General features: G+C 41.1%; 2 protein-coding genes and 1 pseudogene across 2 annotated transcripts; all 3 read left to right on the forward strand.

Annotated features, from left to right (window-relative positions):
• On the forward strand, window positions 1–3,379 carry LOC114428314 (cytochrome P450 2K4-like; annotated as a pseudogene).
• A 2,210-nt stretch (window positions 3,380–5,589) lies between these two features.
• On the forward strand, window positions 5,590–8,612 carry LOC114428315 (cytochrome P450 2K4-like). The gene is made up of 7 exons (XM_028396615.1): window positions 5,590–5,815; window positions 5,907–6,067; window positions 6,247–6,414; window positions 7,497–7,638; window positions 7,724–7,908; window positions 8,129–8,270; window positions 8,349–8,612. The coding sequence occupies exons 1-7, from the start codon at window positions 5,740–5,742 to the stop codon at window positions 8,534–8,536; spliced, it is 1,062 nt and encodes a 353-aa protein (XP_028252416.1). The 5' UTR covers window positions 5,590–5,739; the 3' UTR covers window positions 8,537–8,612.
• Window positions 8,613–10,539: 1,927 nt separating this feature from the next.
• LOC114428311 (cytochrome P450 2K1-like) lies at window positions 10,540–13,228 on the forward strand. The gene is made up of 9 exons (XM_028396612.1): window positions 10,540–10,757; window positions 10,860–11,022; window positions 11,123–11,272; window positions 11,343–11,503; window positions 11,606–11,785; window positions 12,090–12,231; window positions 12,302–12,486; window positions 12,707–12,848; window positions 12,927–13,228. Exons 1-9 carry the CDS (start codon window positions 10,554–10,556, stop codon window positions 13,112–13,114), a joined length of 1,515 nt encoding a protein of 504 aa, XP_028252413.1. The 5' UTR covers window positions 10,540–10,553; the 3' UTR covers window positions 13,115–13,228.
• The last annotated feature ends 1,037 nt before the right edge of the window (window positions 13,229–14,265 follow it).

Here is a 14,265-nt window from a genome sequence, read left to right on the forward strand (position 1 = left end):
GTATCTTCCCAGGCAATGTGCTGCACCTTATTTTCCACTACCAACCACTCTTCTTTACTTAAAAACATGCAGTCACTGTGTGTCTCCACATAAGTATCTTGTACTGCTCACTTTTTTGTTGTAGCCATGGGGCTCGTAGATGTTTTCCTTCAGTCCTTCAGTTCTGTCTCCTTTCTGGGGACTCTGGCAGTCCTGCTGCTCATCTATCTCCTCTTGACCTCCAGCTTCAGTTCAGATGGCAGGAAGGAGCCTCCAGGACCCACACCACTGCCTCTGCTGGGAAACCTGCTGCAGCTGGACTTGCAGAGACCCTACAACACACTAATGGAGGTGAGGAAGATACTGAAGTAGTTTCTTTAGTGTAGTTTGTTGGATGTTCTCTGCAGACAGTTCTTTTTCTTATGTGTGTAAACAAAGAAAATATTTTCTATCATTAGTTTTCCAAGAAATATGGATCAGTGTTCACTGTCTATCTGGGCCCACAAAAAGTGGTGGTCCTGGCAGGATACAAGACAGTGAAGGAGGCACTTGTTAACCATGATGCAGAGTTTGGAGAGAGAGATTCAATGCAAATTATGCAAGATCTTATGGAGGGACACGGTAAAGAGATTAAAAATGATGATCAGAATCACAAATACTTTATTAAGGGAAATTGCTTCCCTATTTATGTTTTAAATCACCTACAAAGATTCCTTTGTTAAAACCCTTTATACTTTATTACAGGGATTTTATGGTCCAATGGTGATTTGTGGAAAGAAACAAGGCTTTTTGCATTGGCTACCCTCAGAGACTTTGGAATGGGGAAGAGGGCATGTGAGGACAAAATCATTGATGAATGTCAGCGCCTCATTGATGTTCTTAAGAACTTTAAAGGTAAAATTAACCTTAACTGCTCATGTTTTAAAATTAATAGAAAACTTGGAAATGTCAAAAACTTGTTTGTTCCTTGTTGCAGGAGAAGCTTTTGATACCAGACAACCACTGAACTATGCAGTCTCTAATATCATCTGCTCCATGGTTTACGGCAGCAGATTTGAATATGATGATCCAGAGTTCATGTCCATGGTAGATCGAATAAACAGAAACAGTCAACTTGCAGGTTCACCTTCAATTCAGGCATGTTTACAGTGTTAAGTTTATATGAATTCAAACCTTCTGATTAATGAATTAACTATTCGAACTTTACTTAATGAAACCCGATCACTTTTATTTAATCAACTATAATAAACTATATTTTTTATTTTTATCATATATGTGTAAACAGGTGTACAACATGTTCCCAAGGCTCTTGAAGTGGATCGCAAACAGGAGAGAACTCTGTAACTTGTTTGCTGCAAATAAGAAATAAAACCTGGAATTCTTCAGTCATTTGAAAGAGACCCTCAATCCACAGATGAGCAGAGGCCTGGTGGATTCCTTTCTGATCTGTCAACAAAACCAGGAGGTATAGAATTGATTATTTATCAAGAGTGTATGGTTTGAGCTAAGTATTTCCTTGTTATACTCTGTGTGAAGCTGAACCAGTTGACAAAAGTGCTGTTTCCACATGTGTTAAGAAATATTAATTTTTGAAAAGGTTTAAACATATTACATGTTTACATGTATTAGGCCCTAGCTACTATTGCAGACGTAGTATTGACATGTAAAAAGTCCAGAAAAACATTTTTCCTTGCTGTATTTCTGGTTCCTGGAATGGTTTAAGTAATTCTTTGACAAAGACTGTAGAGAATACTTGTAAGAAGACTCAAACTTTCTTCAAGATTTTAAATCAGATAAGCTTTACTAAAGCCAGGGTCCCACCAGACATTCTATTCAATGTGTGTGGTCCCACCAGACGTGCGTCAGAAGCATCCCAGCAAGGACCCAACACACAAAAATACACATCGCATCTATCTATCGCATCTTTGTGCTGTGTCACAAACATGTAGAAAAGAGTAAGAGAGAAGAAGAGAGAGAGAGAATCAAAACAAAATGCCATGACCACAACCAGAGGAGGAAAGATTCATTTTGCAAGAAGCAGAGAAACAGCACAAAGACAACATCAGAAAGGAAAAGGCACAAGAGAGACGCAATTGTTTTCAGAGTGAAAGGGGCGGAGCTAGGCTTGTATGTATGTGGACGAAGAGGTTTCAGTAGCATGCTCTGTAACCCAGCCTGATACATGTAGAGAAGACATTAACCATCAGGTAAACAAGCAGATTACTACATGATGTTCTGACTGAATCTCGGGGGAGCTTTTGGAGATTTGGGTACAATCTGACAGGCATCGCTCAAAACACTACGCTTCCCAAACCCTTCCCGTGGGACCAGATGTCACGCTGAAGACAGATCAAATTTCAAATTCAAGAATTTCCCCTCGGGGATAAATAAATAAATAAAGTAATTCTGAAATCTGGGCCCAGGATCACTCTTGCTCTTTTGTGTTTACATGCAGGAATCTGGGATTAGCAAAAATCATTTCAACACTAAAAACCTTCTGATAACAGTCATAAACCTGTTTGCTGCTGGCACTGATACAACTGCAACCACACTGAAATGGGGCCTTCTGTTTATGGCCAAATACCCAACAATCCAAGGTGAGAAGGTTAAGACATCCACAACAAGGTTTGACCCTCCTTTTCATAGACTACATTTTGCTCTGTGTCTGGTCTCATCTTCAGATCAGGTCCAGGAGGAGCTGAGAACTGTCATAGGGGATCAACAGGTGCAGGTTGATGACAGGAGATGTCTGCCTTTCACTGATGCTGTTATCCATGAGACACAGAGATTAGCCAATGTTCTCTCCACTGCAGGTCCACACAGAACCACCCGAGACATCACTTTTCAGGGTTACTTCATCAAGAAGGTCAGAATTGAGAAGAAAGACAACAAGTTTCTCAAGTGAAGTGCCTTCATACCATTTTCTGCAGGTGTGTGAGCTCAGCCATCACTGTTGTGTTCATACATACTAAATACGAAAATAATTTCGTAATGTTTCTCTTGCAGGTCGCGGGATTTGTCTTGGTGAGAGTCTGGCCAGGATGGAGCTGTTCATCTTCTTCTCCACCATCCTGCAGCACTTTCGTATCACTCCTGCACCGGGAGTTTCAGAGGAAGAGTTAGATCTGACTCCAGCTATCGGCTTCACTGTTGGACCTTCACCTCACAAACTGTGTGCTGTTTCCCAAATGTGAGGAAGAAAAGTCTAAATCATGCTGGTATTGTTTTTTAGTGCCAAATTAAAGTAAATGATTGTCTTAGTTTTCCTCCCACAGGAAATTCTGTTGTCTATACTGTATATCTAGCGGTTTAACCAGTTTATAACTCAACCTCATGCTCAATCATGCAGATGTAACAGTTTGATCAATGTAAATGTATGTAAATAAACCTGAAATTGTGACACAATTACATCTCCTGCTCCTTACTGCCTTCCTTCACAAAAGACAGTCAGTCATCGAGTAGACGGAATCAGGATGAAGGTACCAACTTAGCAGTGCAGTCCACTGACCAGTTACTGATGCCCTGTTCATATCCCCAGTAGAAGGTCCCCTCTCAACTTAGGATTCTTTCAGACCTTCCTGAAGATGTATTTTGCCACTGTGCATCAAATTTACAACATTCCATTGATTAAAGAAAAAATCTATTTTTCAATCAAGTTCTTAGTGTTCCAAGTAACATCTGAAATCAGGCCCCACATCAAGTCCAGCATATTGATGTATACATCATTGAGTAAATCTGTCTGACTTTACTGCAGGGGTTTTATGGTCCAATGGTAATTTGTGGAAAGAAACCCGGCACTTTGCCTTGACTAACCTCAGAGACTTTGGGATGTTGAAGAGAGCATGTGAGGATACAATCACTGATGAAAGCCAACACCTTATTGATGTTTTTAAGACATTTAAAGTTACAGGCAGTTTATTTAGCTTCAATTTAAAATGATGCTAATTTAAAGCTAACCTCTAAAATGTGATTAACACCCGACGATTCCTCTGTTTTCTTGTCTCAGGAGAAGCTTTTGATACAACACAAGCACTAAACTATGCAGTCTCTAATATCATCTGCTCCATGGTGTATGGCAGCAGGTTTGAATATGATGATCCAGAGTTCACGTCCATGGTAGATCGAGTTAACAGAAACATTCAACTCCTCTTCAATACAGGTATCATAAAATATACTACATCACCCATTAACTGCCTCAACCTTTACTGGGTAATGATTCTTAAAACAATTCTAACTCCTCCTTTCCCATGTAAGTAAAGGTTCGTTTGTGTGCTGTAATCTCTGCAGGGAACCACGGTGTATCCTCTCTTAATGTCCGTCCTGCATGATGCCAGTGAGTGGGAGAAGCCGCACACCTTTCATCCTGCTCACTTCCTGGACAAGGACAACAAGTTCGTCAAGCGAGACGCCTTCACCATGCACTACAAGGTTACAGGGGGCAGGAGTCTATCCCAGCTGACAATGGGGGACAGAAATGAAGGCCAAAGTCTGATGCAAACCTTCTGAGTTTCTTCTTTGAGAAACTAGAAAAAGTCCAGCAAGGACCTGGCTCAACATCTGGCAGCTTCAACTGGATGCTAGCTCATCACCTAATGTAGAGTCAGATAGACACAAAACATCCAGAAAACTAAGAGATGACAGTCTGTGTGAAAGGCTTGGTGGACATTTGTCTTCACCTTCCTGTTTTTCTGGTCATTACCAACATCTACAAATCACTGCTGGACACCTCCCTTACCACAGCCATGCTTTAAAAATGTGTCAATGAACACAAAGAGAACTGACTCACGCCAGTGAGTGGGAGAAGCCCCACACCCCCTGATCCTGCTCACTTCCTAGACAAAGACCAAAAGTTTGTCATGTGTATTGACATCTGTCCCTCTATTTACCAGCACACACACAGTGTGTTTTTATTACATCTCCCCACAGACAGAATAAGCTGGGATAAAGTACCAATGACTACAGTTTATTTAATGATAATCTCTTTTTTAAGTGCTGGGCCTTCCCACTTTCTTCCCAGCCAATAGGCTGCGCTTGCCTTGTTCACATTGACCAACCCATCTTCTTCACTTAAAAACACACAGTCACTGTGTGTCTCCACATAAGTATCTTGTACTGCTCAGTTTTGTTCAGCCATGGGGCTCGTAGATGTTTTCCTTCAGTCCTTCAGTTCTGTCTCCTTTCTGGGGACTCTGGCAGTCCTGCTGCTCATCTATCTCCTCTTGACCTCCAGCTTCAGTTCAGATGGCAGGAAGGAGCCTCCAGGACCCACACCACTGCCTTTGCTAGGAAACCTGCTGCAGCTGGACCTGCAGAGACCCTACAACACACTAATGGAGGTGGGAAAGACACTGAAGTAGTTCTTTAGTGTAGTTGGTTGGATGTTCTCTGCAGACAGTTATTGTTCAGATGTGTGTTTGGCTGTCATTAGTTTTCCAAGAAATATGGATCAGTGTTCACGGTCTTCTTTGGACCCAAAAAAGTGGTGGTCCTGGCAGGATACAAGACGGTGAAGGAGGCACTTGTTACCCATGATGAAGACTTTGGAGAAAGAGAACCAATTCAAATCATGAACGAATGTAGCCAAGGACATGGTAAGGACAGAACATTAAGAATGATTTAACTGTTTCATTGTATTTGTTTTGTATTTATTCTCTGTAATATGTTAACCCTTCATACTTCATCTCAGGGATCGTATGGTCCAATGGTGATTTGTGGAAAGAAACAAGGCTTTTTGTATTGACTAATCTCAGAGACTTTGGAATGGGGAAAAGGGCATGTGAGGACAAAACCACTGATGAAAGTCAACACCTCATGGAACTTATAAATGCATTTAAAGGTAAACTTAACTAAAATTGTCATTAGTAGTAGCCATTAGTAAAGTAAAATAAAGGACAGCATTACTTGATGCTTGTCTGTTTGTCTCATAGGAGAAGCTTTTGATACAACACAACCACTATACAATGCAGTCTCTAATATCATCTGCTCCATGGTTTATGGCCGCAGATTTGAATATGATGATCCAGAGTTCACATCCTTGGTAGATCGAGTTAACAGAAACAATCAAATTATGGGCTCCATTTCAATACAGGTATGATTTTATATTTTGGTAAAGCTACTGCCCCAAACTACAAAAGAAATGTCGCCTCACGAAAAACTTTTTCCCCCACTATTTTGACGGATATTCTCAGTCAACCAGGGCAGCTGGACATGCTATAGATTTCCCACTCTCTGTGTCATTTTTAATAATATGTCTATAATTGTTGACAGATATATAATCTCTTCCCATGGTTATGCCAATGGATTGCAAACAGGAAGAAATTTCACGACATGGCTTTAGCCACCAAGAAACAAAACCTGGAATTCTTCAGTCATTTGAAAGAGACGCTCAATCCACAGATGTGCAGAGGCCTGGTGGATGCCTTTCTGGTGCGCCAGGTATGGAACTGTATCTACATGCACAAATGCTAGCTACACATATATCCAAATATTGTTAGTATAAAAGCTTTGCATAGTGCTTTAAAGTACTGCAGGTTTCTGTTAAAAAAGTGTCACAAATATCTCAAATATTGCACTGTATATTTCTTTCACCACCACATGTGAGGTCTTTACAAAGTTGTAAACTTCAAGTCATTTCAAGTCTATTTAATAACAGTTGGCTGCACGACCTGATGGCGTTAGCCCTCGTGTCCTCAATAAATGTGCTGCCCAGCTCTGTGGAGTGTTTCACTGAGCCTGAGCCTGAGTCTCCTGAGTCCCTGTGCTGTGGAAAACGTCCTGCATAGTGCCGGTTCTTCGGCTTACCGACAACTAGCACTTACATCACACATCAGGAAGACCTTGGAGAGACTCATTCTGGAACAGCTGTGGCCTACTGTTAGGCCTCACCTGGACCCTCTCCAGTTTGCCTACCAGCCCCACCTGGTATCTGAATTGTGTCTACACCCACCTGGTCATGTTTTTTGACTTCTCCAGTGCCTTCAACACTATTAAGCTGGCTCTTCTGGGTGAGAAACTGACAGCGATGCAAGTAGATCCCCCCCTTGTGTAATGGATTGTGGACTATCTAACTGGTGGACCACAGTACATGCGTATGCAGCTGTGTGTGTGAGACACAGTGGTCAGCAGCACCTCTTCACGCTCTACACCTTTGACTTCAGCTACCAGACAGTCATGTCACCTCCAGAAGTTTCCTGATGACTCTGCCATAGTTGGTTGTATCAGCAAGAGTGATGAGTCTGAGTACAGGTCTGTGGTGGACAGCTTTGTCACATGGTGACATTACTTGGCATTTTACCTTATTTTATATCTCTGTCTAAACTCTTTCTGGGTATGCATGGGGCACCTGGAATGTAAGCAATTTCCCCCTGGGATTAATGAAGTATTTCTGATTCTGACACATTCTACACCAACACCTTAAGGGTTAAATTATGCCCACATCTGACTAGGCTGTAGGAGAATCTAATCACTTACAAGATAATATTTGTTATATATTACAGAGATAATATTTCTCTGTTCAGGAATCTGGGATTACCAACAGTCACTTCAACGACACTAACCTTCTGATAACAGTCATGAACCTGTTTGCTGCTGGCACTGAAACAACTGCAACCACACTGAGATGGGGCCTTCTGTTTATGGCCAGGTATCCAAAGATCCAAGGTGATGAGGCCAAGAAATCCACCCCAGAATGAATTAGATTATCATCATTACATTGTGATTTAAAGTCATCCTATTTCATCTCCAGACCAAGTACAAGTAGAGCTGAGGAGTGTAATCGGAGATCGGCAGGTGCGGGTTGCTGACAGGAAGAATCTACCCTTCACTGACGCCGTCATTCATGAGACACAGCGACTGGGCAACGTCCTGCCTGTTGCAGCTCCTCACAGAACCACCAGAGACATCACTTTTCAGGGACATTTCATCAAAAAGGTTAGAACACAGATGGGAAACCAAATTTGACTAATTCTGGAGGTCAGCCTCAAGTGACTACTTAAAAAGCTGCAGTTTTTCAGTTACCTGTGAAGGAATCTTCTTTTCATGCATTTGCACTACCTAAACTTAAAGTATTTAAGAGGCACTGGATTATTACAGATGTCTACTTTCCATATGACTTCCCGCCCTCTCTGAATCTGTACTGTAATGTCTGCAGGGAACCACGGTGTATCCTCTCTTAACGTCCGTCCTACATGATGCCAGTGAGTGGGAGAAGCCGCACACCTTTCACCCTGCTCACTTCCTGGACAAAGACAACAAGTTCGTCAAGCGAGATGCCTTCATGCCTTTTTCTGCAGGTTTGCATGTTCAGCCATTACATTAGGTTACATGTAGTGACAGCACACCTTAATGTTTTCTTAATGTGTCTCCCGCAGGTCAAAGGATTTGTCCTGGAGAGAGTCTGGCCAGGATGGAGCTGTTCCTCTTCTTTTCCACCCTCCTGCAGCACTTTCGTTTCACTCCTGCACCGGGGGTTACAGAGGAAGAGTTAGATCTGACTCCATGTATGGGCCTTCTCCATGTTCCTTCACCTCATAAACTGCGTGCTGTTTCAAGAATGTGAAGAAAACACATTCTTCAAAAAGCCCTTCCCCTGTAGCATATAACAGCATATTCCTATGTTATGATGATGTCGTGTCAAATCAAGTTAGCTGCTTCGTTAGTTTCCTAACACTGGAATTTCTTTTGCCTGCTGCACCAACCTGTTTCACACAGATCACTCATTCTCTCTCATCCAGATGTAACGTTGATCGATATCTATACAATAAACCTAAAGACGCTGTACAAATGCTTCTCCTATTGAGTCATTGACAGTGTCAGTCATCAAGTGAGCAAGTACCTCAAGATACTCACTGATCAGTGTCGTTCACTGACGAGTTGGTGATGCCTTCTGCTAGGATCCACAACAGTAGAAGTACTCACAATCCTGTAAATCTAACAATATTGACACATTAAAAAAACACTTTGTACATCAAGATCATGGTGTTGCTACTAGAGCAGAGACATTTATAGAGTACGTCATTTTGTGAAGTTGGTGGATCCTACATTCTAACAGAACCACAATCACTGTGTTGATTAGAGAAGGGGCCTTCCTTCCAGCTGGTTATCCTTGGTAAACTTTTAAAGGGAGCATTTGTACCGTGTGTGCAAACCGAACAATCCACAGCCACCTGCTCGGGTTTGTTTTTGATGATGTTCATTTGAGGGTCATTGGCTCTGCAGCAATTATACAAGATTAAAGAAAACTAGGAAATAAGGTCCCATAAAGATGCCATTAAACTCAAAGGCCCGCAGGCCAAATCCGGCCTGCTGCAATGTTCTATCTGGCCCACACCCCGATGTCCAAAACATATATCTTTTTTGTAAATGTAAGATTTTTCATTTTTAATATATATTAACTACCCACAACACTCCACTGAAGAAAACCACATCATACTAACACAAATGATTTATTTTGTGCAGAACAAATAACAGCAAACGTCCATGGCTCCCACTCAGACTGTTGTTGATGAGAGTTCAGCTCAGGGGTTTTAATTGTTTTACAAAACAAAAAGTGGCCCAATCATAGGAAGACAAGGTCCAGACTGGCCCCACAAAATTTGAGTTTGTCTTTATTAAAAATTACATCCCTTCACATCACATCTTGGTTTAATAAAAGGGCAGTGGTGTTAGAGAGAGAAGGATAACTGGTTTGTGAATGATTTGTAAAAGTACAAATGCTGTAGTTAAGCCATCCTGTAACAGGGTTCTATGTTGTGTTTGGTAATTGAAATGTTTCAGAAATGTTTTTCCTAAATCCACAGTCTGTGGCAAGGTACAAATAATTCACTGATACGATACAGCTACACCTAAACTTTACTCTAGCTTCAATGTCAATGTCGCCTCAAATATAAGGAAAGAGAGCATGGCAACCCTTTAAAGGAAGCATCCATACCATATGTGCAAACCCCTAAACAATCCACAGTCCGCTCCCCAACTTTGTTTTGCTGATGTTCATTTAGTACTGAACGTCACTACGGCTCTGCTTTATATTTAGAAGTCTCTATATGGATTTAGGTAGATAAAAGTCAATTAATCTGGCCTGTTGGAAGTGGTGGGGTTTGGTCTCTTTGTGGCTCACTGTCAGCTGCGTCACCGCGTGGTACACTTACATATAAGTGTAGCACACATGCACACTTATATGTATGTAGCTCCACTTACTTCCATAGGTAATATTTTTATACTGTACTTATTTGCTCTTCAAATTCCTCTTTTGTAAATTATTTTATAATTTTTTTCTCTCAAACCTTTATGGCATTCAGTGTGAGCAGCAAAGTAAGAATTTCATTGTACAAGGAAACCAATTTCCTTACTGTGCATATGACAATAAACGCTTTGAATCTATCACATGCCCCTTCACACAGAGTGAGAGAGTCTAAAGTACCAACTCCAACAGTAATGCTTTACTTTGTTTTGGTGAGCCTTCCAGTTTCTTCCCAGCCAATGTGCTGCACCTTGACCAACCCATCTTTACTTAAAAACATGCAGTCACTGTGTGTCTCCACATAAGTATCTTGGACTGCTCACTGTTTTGCGCAGCCATGGGCCTTGTAAATGTTTTCCTTCAGTCCTTCAGTTCTGTCTCCTTTCTGGGGACTCTGGCAGTCCTGCTGCTCATCTATCTCCTCTTGACCTTCAAATTCAGTACAGATGGCAGGAAGGAGCCTCCAGGACCCACACCACTGCCTCTGCTGGGAAACCTGCTGCAGCTGGACCTGCAGAGACCCTACAACACACTGGTGGAGGTTAGGAAGATACTGAAGTAGTTTCTTCAGGGTAGTTTGTTGGATATTCTCTGCAGACAGTTATTTTTCTGTGTAAACCAAGAAAATATTTTATGTCATTAGTTTTCCAAGAAATATGGATCTGTGTTCACGGTCTACTTTGGACCTAAAAAAGTGGTGGTCCTGGCAGGATACAAGACGGTGAAGGAGGCACTTGTTACTCGTGATGAAGACTTTGGAGAGAGAGATCCAATGCAAATTATGCATGAATTCAGCCAAGGACACGGTAATGACAGACCAAAGAAAGTTTTAGTAAAATACATTTCTTTGAGTTTTTGTACTTGCAGTATGTTTGTTATCTTCACATTCATCATTCTTCATCTCAGGAATTATATGGTCCAATGGTGACTCATGGAGAGAAATGAGACACTTTGCACTGACTAACCTGAGAAACTTTGGGATGGGGAAGAGGGCATGTGAGGACAAAATCATTGATGAAAGTCAACACCTTGTGGAACTTTTAAATACATTTGCCGGTAGGATTTCAACAGATTGGTTCAGTAATATAAAATGTTATCATCCACTCATGTTTTGTTTATCTCACAGGAAAACCTTTTGATACAACAAAACCATTGAACTATGCAGCTTTTAATGTCATTTGCTCCATGGTGTACGGCAGCAGAATTGAATATGATGATCCAGAGTTAACTTCTATGGTACATCGAGGAATCAGAAATAATCACCTTGTGGGCTCCATCTCTGTGCAGGTTTCATTTCATATTTATTTGAGGCTGCTGACTAAAACTTTCCAAAATAAACCCAACTTTGTTTGTCTTTGTTATTTTTAATCACACATGTATCATTGACAGGTGTACAACCTGTTCCCATGGTTCTGCCAGTGGATTGCCAACAGGAAGGAATTCCACAAGTTGGTTTTTGCCAATAAGAAACAAAACTTGGCCTTCTTCAGTCATTTGAAAGAGACCCTCAATCCACAGATGAGCAGAGGCCTGGTGGATGCCTTTCTGGTCTGTCAACAAAACCACGAGGTACGGAACTGATTATTTATCAAGAGTGAAAGTATGTACGGTTTAATAAGCTGGATGTTACCCCATTATACTCTCTGTTTGAAGCTGAACCAGCTGTTTCCAGATGTGTTAAGGAATATTAATTCTTGGAAAGGTTTAAATGTATAACGCATAACAGTTGACATACTAAAGAAGTGATTTGTCAGCTGAACAGTGGTTAAAATAACCCACAATGAATTTGTGGGGATATTAGATCACATTTATGTTTTTGATGTCAACCAATCTGACGCCCTTTGGGATTTGTTTCTGCTATGTCTATGTTCAGGAATCTGGGATTACCAAAAATCATTTCAACACTAACAACCTTCTGATAACAGTCATGAACCTGTTTAGTGCTGGCACTGATACAACTGCAACCACACTGAGATGGGGCCTTCTGTTTATGGCCAAGTATCCAAAGATCCAAGGTGAGAAGATGACTTTGAATTTAAAAAGTAACAAAGTAGTAACTTAATAATTTTTTTTTTATTTTTTCAGACCAGGTCCAGGAGGAGCTGATGAGTGTAATCGGAGATCGGCAGGTGCGGGTTGCTGACAGGAAGACTCTACCCTTCACTGACGCCGTCATTCATGAGACACAGCGACTGGCCAGCATTGCTCCAATTGCAGCTCCCCACAGAACCACCAGAGACATCACTTTTCAGGGACATTTCATCAAAAAGGTTAGAGCACATATGGGAAACCAAATTTGACTAATTCTGGAGGTCAGCCTCAAGTGACTACTTAGAAAGCTGCAGTTTTTCGGTTACTTGTGAAGGAATCTTCTTTTGGTGCATTTGCACTACCTAAACTTAAAGTATTTAAAAGGCACTGGATTATTACATACGTCCACTTTTCATATGACTTCCCGCCCTCTCTGAATCTGTATTGTAATCTCTGCAGGGAACCACGGTGTATCCTCTCTTAACGTCCGTCCTACATGATGCCAGTGAGTGGGAGAAGCCGCACACATTTCATCCTGCTCACTTCCTGGACAAAGACAACAAGTTCGTCAAGCGAGACGCCTTCATGCCATTTTCTGCAGGTTTGCATGTTCAGCCATCACATTAGGTTACATGTAGTGACAGCACACCTTAATGTTTTCTTAATGTGTCTCTCGCAGGTCAGAGGATTTGTCTTGGAGAGAGTCTGGCCAGGATGGAGCTGTTCATCTTCTTTTCCACCCTCCTGCAGCACTTTCGTTTCACTCCTGCACCGGGGGTTACAGAGGAAGAGTTAGATCTGACTCCATGTATGGGCATTACCCTTGTTCCTTCACCTCATAAACTGTGTGCTGTTCATAGAATGTGAAGAAAACACATTTGTAGTGTCAAATCAAGTTAGCTGCTTCTTTAGTTTCCTAACACTGGAATTTCTTTTGCCTGCTGCACCAACCTTTTTCAAAGACTCATGCAACATTTTATCAGTGATGGACAAACACATGTACATATACACTACGGTTCAAAAGTTTGGGGTCACCAGGCCAGTTCTATAGCTTTTCCGATCAGCATAACAGTTCATCTGTGCTAACATTTCACAGGAGTTTTCTAATCATCAATTAGCCTTTTTAACACGATTAGCTAACACAATGTACCATTAGAACACAGGAGTGATGGTTGCTGGAAAAGGGCCTCTGTATACCTTTGTATATATTCCATTAAAAATCACCCTTTTCTAACTAAAATACTCATTTACCACATTTACAATGTCTAGACTGTATGTCTGTTTTTTAAATAAAGACATTTCCAAGTGACCCCAAACTTTTGAACGGTAGTGTATATGCCTATAAACAGTAAAGATACACTATGCAGATGAGCTGTCTAAATATGTGCAAACCAGATTGAGAAGCCAGAAGTCAGACACAAGAATAGCAGAGAAAATCTACTGTTCAACATAAAATCCTACAAGTGGCCCCTGGCTCATGAGAAAATATGTTTAAAGCCAAAATCACCACAGAGTTGCTGTCACAAACTGTGTGTTTGTGTTTCATAAAATCATGCTTACAAAAACAATTTTATATCAGGCAGCTTGGACGTTGCTGCAACTGCCAGACATGTGAAAGTCAATCTCATCCTCTCTCATGCAGATGTACCATGTTGATCAATATCTACACAATAAACCTGAAGATGCTGCACAAATACTTCTCCTATTCAGTCATGAAGTCAACAAGTACCTCAAGATACTCACTGATACAGTGTCATTCACTGGTGAGTTGGTGATCCCCTCTGCTAGGATCCACAACAGTAGAAGTACTCACAATTCTGTAAATGTAAAAATATTGACACATTAAAAAAACACTTTGTACATCAAGATAATGGTGTTGCTACTAGAGATATTTATAGAGTAAGGACGGTAACTGCGTAAAATAATATACAAATAGTTACAGTTAATGTTAAGCCATCCTGTAACAGGGTTTGGTGTTGTGTTTAGTGATTGATTAATAAACATTTTTGTGGCTTGGC

Source organism: Parambassis ranga, chromosome 24 (genome assembly GCF_900634625.1).
Source record: "Parambassis ranga chromosome 24, fParRan2.1, whole genome shotgun sequence".
In the NCBI taxonomy this organism is placed as follows: domain Eukaryota; kingdom Metazoa; phylum Chordata; class Actinopteri; family Ambassidae; genus Parambassis; species Parambassis ranga.

Bases quoted from the DNA above. Each gene is read 5' to 3' on its own strand.
- LOC114428315 (XM_028396615.1), top strand. From the start codon at position 5,740: ATGGGGAAAAGGGCATGTGAGGACAAAACCACTGATGAAAGTCAACAC. The intron at 6,068-6,246 runs GTATGATTTTAT...AATTGTTGACAG, and splicing joins TGGGCTCCATTTCAATACAG to ATATATAATCTCTTCCCATG. The intron at 7,639-7,723 runs GTGATGAGGCCA...TTTCATCTCCAG, and splicing joins CAGGTATCCAAAGATCCAAG to ACCAAGTACAAGTAGAGCTG.
- LOC114428311 (XM_028396612.1), top strand. From the start codon at position 10,554: ATGGGCCTTGTAAATGTTTTCCTTCAGTCCTTCAGTTCTGTCTCCTTT. The intron at 11,273-11,342 runs GTAGGATTTCAA...TTTATCTCACAG, and splicing joins ACTTTTAAATACATTTGCCG to GAAAACCTTTTGATACAACA. The intron at 12,232-12,301 runs GTGAGAAGATGA...TTATTTTTTCAG, and splicing joins CAAGTATCCAAAGATCCAAG to ACCAGGTCCAGGAGGAGCTG.